At 35.9% G+C, this 11,323-nt stretch overlaps 2 protein-coding genes across 2 annotated transcripts; both read right to left on the reverse strand.

Moving 5' to 3' along the window:
* Positions 1 to 2,277: 2,277 nt before the first annotated feature.
* LOC128244049 (uncharacterized) lies at positions 2,278 to 3,915 on the reverse strand. The gene has a single exon (XM_052962065.1). It carries the CDS (start codon positions 3,913 to 3,915, stop codon positions 2,278 to 2,280), a length of 1,638 nt encoding a protein of 545 aa, XP_052818025.1.
* A 3,245-nt stretch (positions 3,916 to 7,160) lies between these two features.
* Positions 7,161 to 8,807, reverse strand: LOC128244050 (uncharacterized). The gene has a single exon (XM_052962066.1). The coding sequence runs from the start codon at positions 8,805 to 8,807 to the stop codon at positions 7,161 to 7,163; it is 1,647 nt and encodes a 548-aa protein (XP_052818026.1).
* Between the last annotated feature and the right edge of the window lie 2,516 nt (positions 8,808 to 11,323).

Raw genomic sequence — 11,323 nt, forward strand, 5'->3', positions numbered from 1 at the left:
CATTCAAATTGTGATTGACATTACGAATATGCGATGTTTTGTTCGCAGTTTCATACGTCGTTTTTGTTTAATATCGTGTTTGACCACCCTTAATCTCAAGGGACGATGCGAACGTGCATGGATCGAACGCGACATTGAACTGATGAGAGCGTGTTCAAGGCTTCGCAAGTTGCTAATGTTGATTCGCGCACGATCAGGGAAGCATAAAATGTCGAGTATGAAACTAGAAGGTCTATTTCGTTGCAAGATGAAAATGCATCTTACTAAAGAATAGAGTAAACAGCCCGTAGCATAAAAGTTACCATGAACTCAAACAGGTTGATTTTCAGGCCTGATATGATCCCATTATACTCCCACGCCCAAATGTATCCCTCTGCAGTAGGCAGCAATTCTCGAAACGCTCTCCTCTCCATCCGACAATCATCGTGGCTAAGATTGAATTGTGTTTCGTCTGATAATATCAACAAAGCCGACAATCTGCGACACCACCGTTCTATTGAATGCCATTCCATCAATGGTCATGGACATTCTTAATATTTATACTGAAAACTTGGCCATGTTCTGTACTCTTGTTTGGTCACAGTTCATTAGTAAAATGAAAAAAAAAAAACAACACTCATTTCTACTTCTTTTGACCAATATTTGTTTTATTGGTAGTTTAAGTTCCTTTGAGGAATTGTTTTACGAAAACCTAGGGAACTCGACTCAGTTAAGTTATATATAGGGTTTTCATGACTAAGTATCTTGTTTATACACTGTGTTGTTTTTTACGATATAATATCCTCAGAAATTTGACTCATTATTTGGTGAAATTAACTGTGGGACAAAACACAACAATTTTATATTTCGGTCAATGAACTTTTTACATTAATTTTACCTTTATCTACTATAAGCTATATACAGTGTTAGTATACCACGTAATCAATTACTTCATATATGCTTCCTCGGAAGGCAATATTTGGCTTCAAATGAAGACGATAAGCAAAGGTAACTTCACTATTTATTCACCGTATTAAATGAAATATGGCGCAGCCCCACCTTCGGGGTTTTCACTAGAGTTTGATTGAGAGTTGAGTTTCTTAAAACCTTTTAGCAAAACCGCCACCTGATGAAGCACTGTCAAAACATTATTTTGGAAACAGGTTGGTCGAAGTGTTTGAGGAACTTATCACCTTATCAATTTCCGGTAAATAACAAAGGCGGTGCTCTCTATTTTCATTAAAAATGGTGAAAGAAGAGTAATCTTTGTTTAAAGTCATCATCCAAAGCAAAATGTTGACCTCCGACATTGCAACTATGATTTATCACGTAGAATGCACATACTGACATTTTGAAGGTTGGTGCTATGATGAACAGAGTAGAATATATTAATAATATAAATATAAACAGTACATTATCTGATTTGATATTAACTACTGTAACATAAAAAGTAAAACATATCCAAGCACGAGTCATACAAATATAAAATATGGATTTATACACAAATTACATTTTAAGAAACATGTATTGTGTTAACAGAAACACAACCACATTCTCCACCAGCATATGGGTATAATGTTCTAAGTCACTCCTTTATAACTTGATTGTGTAAACCAACTGGATTGTCCACAGTTTCGTCGCACACTGCGGTTAATACAATACAATATACACTAACATTAAGAAGATTTTCTTCAGCATCATCATGAGTGTCTGGCAACAACATGTCTAGAGATACGCTGACCATTTCCTGTATTTGATGATATACATGCACAAAGTCACTCTCCGCCAGGTTTTCCTCTAGAAGTCGTTTATCAACAAGCATTGTGTTTGGACACATATGGAACTCTTTAAGCACTTATAATTGTATTGTTGCACACTATCGTTTATAAGTACGAACATTTGTAGGTTGGTAGTATGACGAACAGAGTAGAATATACGTTTATTGAAACGTATTAAACAGACTTAATACATATGTTAAAATCAATGCACATCGCCTCTTATGAAAAACATTGACTTCTCTAAATGTTTGTTCTCCTTATCAGCATATCACTCCTCCTAAAGAAACAACCCGGCTTTTATCTTAATGATTGTCAAAGGTCACCACAAGTCTCTCAATAGGCAGGCCATGTTATCTTACCAGTGCATGCGTATATCTATCGTAGTATACAGTTTATAAAAGAAGCCATAGTCGATCTCCACTTACATGAAGCAGTATTTCCTTCGCATCGTAATCAATGTCCACTACATGTTTAGCAATAGACCGAACACTTTTATACACATATGTATTATCTTCAATGTTTACAGTTGATACACATGCACATATTCACTCTCTCCACCTACGAAAAGACGTCTTTCCTCGGAATCATAGCCAATGGCCACCACGGGAAAATCCAGAGGTTTTGGAAACACGCTTGAAACGTGACTACTACGGTAGACCCTGTAAACATTCTTGTTCATCAAACTTGAAACCAGAAGGGAATCTTCCAACACTCGTATGTTCTGTGGCGACTGCAGTAGCTCTGAGTATGCGAATAACTCTACAGTTCCATCATTTTTTATTTCAACAATGGAATTATTTCCGGGAACGAATACTGATCCATTGGATTTTTCAACGGTTGAAAAAGAAACGGAAGAAATGAGCGATTGACCGTTTGCATCTTTAGTTTGCGACAAGCTTTCGCTCACGATTCTGTCTACCTTTCTGTCAAGCGTAAGCTCAGTCAGTTTTATAGGATTTCCTCCAATGACTTTTAACTTTTGGTTGTAATAATCGACCGTATGATATTTAGTCCCAGTTCGGATTTTGTCTTTCAACCCAAACTTGTTATCTTGTTCTTGCAGCTGAACAACGTTAATTTGACCATCCAGGTGCAGCACATATACATCCGTGTGTTCCCCGCGACTCATTTGCAGTGGTAAGCCATCTATTGTCTGTCTTGAGATAACTTTATCTTCCGTAGTGTCAATCAGACGAATATTGTTTTGGTGTTCATCAATTACAAGCATATGAGTTTTATTCAAGCAAATAATATCTCTTATTTTGGGCACTTTACTCTTATTTAACGTTTTAACGTTCAGCCTCTTCAACAGAAAAGGCGTTTTTGCAATGTTGATAATAGATGTTTCTGAAGGTTCCACATTGCCAATACAGTAGCGAGTGATCTGGCTTTTACCAAAGGAAGCATGGACGTAGTCGTCCATTACACGCAACTGAGACTGTGTGGAATGCATAAATTGCAACAATTTATTATTCTGCTTTGAAGTTTTGAAACTCTCCACATCTGACAGCCATTGGTCAAGCTGATTAATCGTACTCTCGCATGCTGCAATAACCGAACCCAAGTAAGCGCTATCTGCTGCTTTCATTTCACCCAGTTGGTTTGTTACAAAACTGATTGTAGTTTCATAGCAACGATTGACATCATCTAGGTACGAGAACGCTCGTTGTTTCTCTATCTGCCATTTGTTTTTAAAGTGTGTCATAGATGCACAAAACGAATTGAATTCCTTTTTACTGGTTATCTCATTTTTAAACTCAGTGATGTTATTCAAGTCTTTGCAGGCCACATGACCGATATTGAGACATTTCTCACAACATAATTGGTTGTGCGTTCCACAGTAAGAAACAATAACATACCCATCATGGATCTGGCAGACCAAAGATGTGTTATCACTGGTCGCGTCGTTTGGATTGTTTTCCCTTTGTTCATCTCTTTTCGGAACCTCATCCGTTCTACACAATCTATGTTTTCTCATTGGGCGGGTCAAACAGTGAACGTTCAAACATGTTTCACATAGATAGTCATTGCAATCCAAGCAATATCCTTTTGCCTTAATAGACGTTCCTTCATCAAGACATTGTTCACAAAATAGTTCAGTATCTTCCTCTTTGTCTTCTTTTCCCCCCAGCTCAGATGTGTCCTGACACTCCGCCATATTTGTTTGCCTACTTTTTTCCGTGTATAGATTAGAAGAGGTTAAGACAAGTGTAAAGTCATGTGCAATAATTCACCGATAAGAGGTAAAAATATAAAACGTCTGTGCATTTAAAAAGTCCTTGACATCCGAGTGAAGTGGATATCAAACTATACAGATATAAATACAAACGCTAAAACGTTTATGATAAATAGTTTAATATTCTAGCGGTATGCATAAGTGACTCGTTATTTATTTTTATGCATTATATTAAGGGTGTATAACAAGGTACACTTGCGTGATTATATTAAAATATCCTCGTATTTAAACAAACTATTGTATCCTAATGTGGACATTCAAGTATCCATATAATGTTATCAAATCAGTGTTGTTTACATTTACTATTTCGGCAGACTATGAAAAAAACACAAAGTTATGGAAACGTTATAATAAATACATACTACGCTGTAACCATGTCTTTCATGTAAAATGTGTATGTCGACGAGCACAAACTACGGATGATATTTCATTATTTTGGCCATTCAATATGTTCCTAAAATTTATTCAAATCAAAAGGCATTGCAAGATAACAATGTTTCGAAAAACAAGTGCCTGTAAAACTGATATGTTTTGTTTTCCTCAAACAGACAAACACAGTGTTTCTAAAGAATCATTGAGTAAATAAATAATAACTTGACGTTGTGAAAATCCGAAACAGGAATATGAACGAAATGTTATAGCCGTATAGGGTTTTCCTTAAAAATATTAAGCATTGTACATTTCTCATCTTTTCATATTCTGTGTACGCTAAGTCTGGATATGTAGCAGGATACAAATAAAATACGATCTTACACTGATATCAACAAATATCCTATTTATATTTAAATACACATTAATACAAAAGCATCACAATTAATACACACATTATATGAGTAAACGTCTTATATCCTAATCGAAATTATCAAAACAATTGAACCATCCGAGCGTATGTGAATGGATTTAAATCTGAGGGTTTACGGACAGAGTTTGAGGGAGTCTACTTCTAGTTAAGATTTGAGAGTCTGCTTTGCTCTCGTTTGATAAATAAAAAAAAACACTTGGCAGCTAATAATAGTTATTTACAAACAATCAAACTTGCATTATCGGACGTGGTTGGGTTGCTTTTACTTTAAAGGATACAGTTGAAAGTCTGAGAGTGCTACATGTGCTTATGTATATATTTAAAGCATTTACCAAACAACTCCGGTAAACGATCTCAGCATTAAGGTTACTTTATATAACTAAGGACAATAACAAGGTTTGCTCTCCGGTACTACATGATCCCTGCAAACTCCCACCCATATCCCCCTCTGTAATTAGCGGCAATTCGCCAGACGCTCCCTTCCTCTTTTGACAACTCGACCCCGCAACCTATTATTGCTAATACTAATACAAGACTCGACTGAGAATTTCAACGTAGCCGCTGATCTGCAACACTATCGCTGAGTAAAATGCCATCTAATTACATATCGGTGTTTTGATGTTCGAGCGAAAGCAAATTTAAAAATGAAAAGTACACACTTCTTTTGCGGCTAAGTGTATAACGACTAACCGTTACCTCTAACTATTCCAATATTCATGGAAAATCTTAATGTTTATTCCGAACACTAGGCCAAGTTCTATACTACGCCTCAAGTCGGGTTACGCAGTTCATAAGTGAAATTAAGAAACTCTTGTTAGGACTCTTTCAAAAAGTGTTTTGATCATTTTCGTGGAACTAGATAGGTCACAATGTTTGTTTTATTGATAGTTCAAGTTCTTTTGAAGATTTGTATTTACATTACCGGCTTTGTGACTCCACTCAGATAAGTGATAAAGGGTATTTTGCTTATACCTGTTTTGTATCTTATGCTATGAAATCAACATACGTTTGACTATTTATTTGGGACAAAATAACAATATTTCAGTCAAATTTAGTCAAATGGATATTTGTACGTTTAATTCACAATAGGTTATCTAAATCTGCAGATATTACATTTTGCGGGTTGGTGGTGCGTTGTACAGAGTAATATATACGTTTATTGAAACAAAAAAAAACAGAATATTGTTTGAATATAGCTAATTGCTTTCATACATTTTATATTAACAACAAAATTATTGAATGAAAATATCCAAGCACGGGCATGTACATATGAATTCTGGTATAAAAAAAACACAACCGCTTTCTCCACAAGCAAATTATATAACACTCGAAGTCACTCCTTTATAACTTCTGCAATAATTGCAAAATTGTGTCACACGCTACGGTTGATACTAATGAATGCAGTTTCAATTTACATGAAGCCTTTATTCAGCATCTCATGAGTATCTATCAACTTCATATTTAGTAATACGCTGACCATTTCTGCTAAACTCCTATTAATGTTTATGCACATGCACACAAAATGTTGTCAAAGCCGTGAAGCCGGTACTCATAACATGCATACACCATTTAAATCAAAACAAAAAGTTTAAATCTATAATGATAATCAATTGATATTTCATATTATCATAATCATTTTCCCTATCGACACAGAGACGCATGTCCTCAGTATCTTAGTTAATGACCATTACATGAAAACGCCGAGGTTCTGGCAAAACGCTTGATTTATGGCAAGATCTGTAAACTCTGAAAAAAACTATCTTCCCCCAATCGAGTTGGAAACGTTCAAGCACTAACACTTATATTGTTGCACACTTCTGTTGATAGGCGTGAACATAGTCAATGAGCTATTTTCGCCACCGATGTAAACGTTGCTTCTTCTACTTTTTTTCTCATAAAGAGTCACCTAAAGAAGCAACCACAGTCAAAAGTCTATAGGCACACTACGTCATCTATCCACTACATGCGTAAATTTATCGAAGTCTTCAGTTGTTAAAAACAGAGATAGTCGTACTCCTCATACACAAAGTAGTAATTCCTTAGCATAGTAATCAACGTTCAGTAATCGTCTAGCATTAGGCCGAATACTACATGTAGATCGTCTTCAAAAGACATCCACATAATTAATCTCCTTCAAAGTAAAACATATCCTCTGGATGTTAGTTCTCTGTATGAGTCAATCTCTTCACCTACAGAAACAACACCGTTTTCAGCATCACAGTCATAAGCAACTACATGTACAAGGCTGTCAATAGGCAGACTGCATTGCTTCTCCTGTATTTATCCTAGTTAACAGTTGATAAAGGAAGACATAGACCCGTTCCTTCTCCCTGAGCATCGTACATTTTCTTCTACAGCCTACAGTCTACAGTTGATAAACAGACACATTATCACTCTCTCCACCTACGAAAAGACGTCTTTCCTCGGTATCATAGCCAATGGCCACCACGGGAAAATCCAGGGGTTCTGGCAACACGCTTGACACGTGGCCACTACGGTAGACTCTGTAAACATTCTTGTTCTCTCTACTTGCAACAAGGAGGGAGGAATCTTCCAACACTCGTATGTTCTGTGGCGACTTTAGCAGCTCTGAGTATGCGAATAGTTCTACCGTACCATCATTTTTTATTTCAACGATGGAATTATTTCCGGGAACGAATACTGATCCAGTCGATTTGTCGACAGTTGAAAAAGAAACGGAAGAAATGAGCGACTGTCCGTCTGCATCTTTAGTTTGCGACAAGTCTTTGTTCACGATTCTGTCTAGCTTTCCGTCAAGCGTAAGCTCAGCCAGTTGTAATGGATTCCCCCCAATGACTTTTAACTTTTGGTTGTAATAATCGATAGAATGATATTGTGTTTCAGTTCGGATTGTTTCGCCGTCTATCAACTTCAACTCGTTATCTTGTTGCTGTATATGAACACTGTTAATATGACCGCACTGGGTACAATAAAGTATTGATGCATCCTTGTTTTCCCAGCTACTCATTTGCACAGGTGAACCATTTGCCTCCTGTGTTGAGATAACTTTATCTTCCGTAGTGTCGATCAGACTAAATATGTTGTTGTATTGGTCAACAGCAAGCAAATGTTTGTTGAAGCAAATTAAATCGCTATTTATGGTCGAACACATCCAAGTTACGGAAATATTCAATCTCTTCAACAGAAAAGGCGTTTTAGCAATGTTAATTATAGATGTTTCTGATGGTTCCACATTGCAAATACAGTACCGAGTGATCTGGCTTTTACCAAAGGAAGCATGGACGTAGTCGTCCATTACACGTAACTGAGACTGTGTGGATTGCATGAATTGCAACAATTTCTTATTTCGTTTTGTCGTTTTGTAACTCTCCATATCTGACAACCATTGGTCAAGCTGGTTTATCGTACTCTCGCATGCTGAAATTACCAAACCCAAATAAGCGCTGTCTGCTGCTTTCATTTCACCCAGTTGGTTTGTTACAAAACTAATTGTAGTTTCATAGCAACGATTTACATAATCGAGGTTCGACAATGCTCGTTGTTTCTCTAACTGCCATTTGTTTTTAAAGTATGTCATAGACGCACAAAATGAATTGAATTCCTTCCTACTGGTTATCTCATTTGTAAATTCAGTGATGTTATTCAAGTCATTGCATGCCACATGGCCGATACTGAGACATTTCTCACAACAGAACTGTTTGTGCGTTCCACAGTAAGAAACAATAACATACCCATCATGAATCTGGCAGACCAAAGATGTGTTATCACTGGGTACATCGTTTGGATGGCTTCCCCTTTGTTTATCTCTTTCTGGAACCTTATCCGTACTGCACAATCTATGTTTTCTTGTTGGGCGGGGTAAACAGTGACCGTCAAAACACGTTTCACATAGATAGTCTGTACAATCCAAGCAATAGCCTTTTGCCTTCACAGACTTTCCTTGATCCTGACATGGTTCACATAGTAGTTCAGTATCTTCCTCTTTCGACTTATTTACCTTTAGCCCAGCTGTGTCCTGACTCTCCGCCATAATTGCTCTCCTTCTTCGATTTCCGATTGTATGTATTAGAACAGGTTTACACTTGTAGTTTGATATCTGAGCCACCGATTATGTGTACAGCCATGTGCAATAATTCACCGATAAGAGATTAAATTATACAACGTCTGCGGGTTTAAAAAGTACTTGACATCCGAGTGAAGTGGATTACAAACTATACGGTTCTAGATTAAAGCGCCAAAATGTTCATGATAATTTGTTAAATATTCGAGAAGCATGCATCAGTGATCTGATATTTATTTTATATACTATATCTAAGGGTTTATAACAATGTACAATTGCGTGATAGGATTAAAATATCCTCGTATATAAAAAAAAATATGGTAGCATAAATATGGACATTTAAGTATCCGTATAATGTTATCAAATTTGAGTTGTTTTACATTTAATATGTCGGCAGACTTTGACATAACACAACGTTACCTAACCATTATTATAAAACATACGCTGTAACCATGCCTTTCCTGCAAAATGTTTTACAAAACAATGATAACACTGAACTTGACAAATTAAATTATGTTGACGCACATAGCATGCAGATGATACTAAATGGACGTGCAAATGACATGGCAAGCCAAATAAACTCGATTATCTTGACACTTGACTATTGTACATATAAAATGTAGATATGGAAAAAATATTTCAAGGGTTTATCTCACCATTCAATACTTCCCCATATTTTATTCAAACAAAAACAAATTTCTATGGTTGGCAATGATAGGACACGGACGTTTTGTTTTCCCCAGACACACAATGTGTTACTTAAGAATCATTGAGTACACAATATTAACTCAACGTTGTGATAATCCGAAACAGGAGCCTGTTATTACGAAGGAAGAGTGCTGTACCAGTTTAATGGTATCCTTAAAAATAGTAAGCATTACATTTTTGTCATCTTCCTTTGTCGTTATAATGAATGTACGTCTAGTCTTGACATATAGCACGATTTGTTGGTACCTAGAATTCAATAGGAACATTATGTTAACAACGTGGTGGCCCCCATATGTTTCCGTACTATGCACACTTAGTGTATTTTCACGATTATACATTCAAACCCATGATATATGGCATTGTTTTTAAAGTGCTTATACATGTATTAAAAGCACTAAAAAAGTTTCCTGAAGTATTTTACCATAGACCTAATAATAACGTTATGCGTGAAAACACACTCAAAATGATCATACCGACATTTTTCGTTATATATATGCAAACTTATACATTTTCTGATGGTACTTATGTAGAAACCTAACCCGAACAATATTCTATGGATCATGCAGTTTATGGATGTGTAACCATTTCTGTGGAATATCTGTTTATTTTACTCTCTTTAAATAACTACTTTTAAAAAAAAAAACATGCCTAAACTATGAGTCTGTATTATATAATGTAGTAGTGGTCTCTGATATGCTCTGAAGGATCTGATAAGCCCCGCCTACCATCTAGTCGTCAGCGAATAGCTTTCACTGCATTATATTCATGTATTTCAAGAATTATAGTGAGTGATGTTAAACTTTTGTACAGAATGAACCAACATGTATTATACAAATCCCGTCTCGGGGCTGACTTACCCCTTTACATACACAAGGGACTGTTACTTCATATTCTTATTATACATTTCACAGAACATTACACATGTCAGCTTCATGTTTTTATTGCCATTTTTAGGTGTAATATAAAACCTAACAATATGCATTGTATGACAAGGAGAGTGATGACAAACACTAACATCATTTTATCACACATAATGATTGCAACTGATAATACAAAAGAGGTCAGGTACGAAATTGACTTCTAATTACATTGATAATAATGTACTACATCTAAATTCAAAAGCCTCGTACATTAACAAACTAAGATGTTTCATAGTCGATTCAAATTCTGTATTAAATACTACTGGCTCAACTCATTTACACATACTTGAGCGTTATCTACAATACCTAGTCATGCACGCGAAGACTGTGAAACAGTGACTCCAGCTATTTTATGAGGTGTATAGAATAAAAGCCAATTACACTTTCGAGCTAGAAACTCAGGCTCCACCCAGAAAAGGAGTATAACCATGCTTATTCCGGTCTTATTCATTACCGACACAATAATAGCACTCGATAATTCTAGTTTTATCATGTAATTTACTTAGTGAAATTTAGCTGAAAATTGATGAAAATGTTCTACTTTCTTTTTTAACATGTATGAGTTTCATGGGAGAATCGTTCTTGTAATTCCATAAACAATATGTTTACAAAATAACCGAAATGCGTATGAAGATTAAACATATTTATATGGCACTGCATTCCCCGCTTTCCCAAATAAGCCCTCATAATCGTGATATTAGATAAATTAACGAGCTCGGAATTGTCATTGGCTCTTCTTTCTATACAGCTGCCACTGTTTCGCATTCGTGATATTTGTAATTCACGGTGCATTAAATGCAACGTACATTCCCGAAAAAGCGATACACATCTACTTATTGATATATTAACTAAAGATAT

The sequence above is a fragment of the Mya arenaria genome, chromosome 8 (assembly GCF_026914265.1).
Source record: "Mya arenaria isolate MELC-2E11 chromosome 8, ASM2691426v1".
In the NCBI taxonomy this organism is placed as follows: Eukaryota; Metazoa; Mollusca; class Bivalvia; order Myida; family Myidae; genus Mya; species Mya arenaria.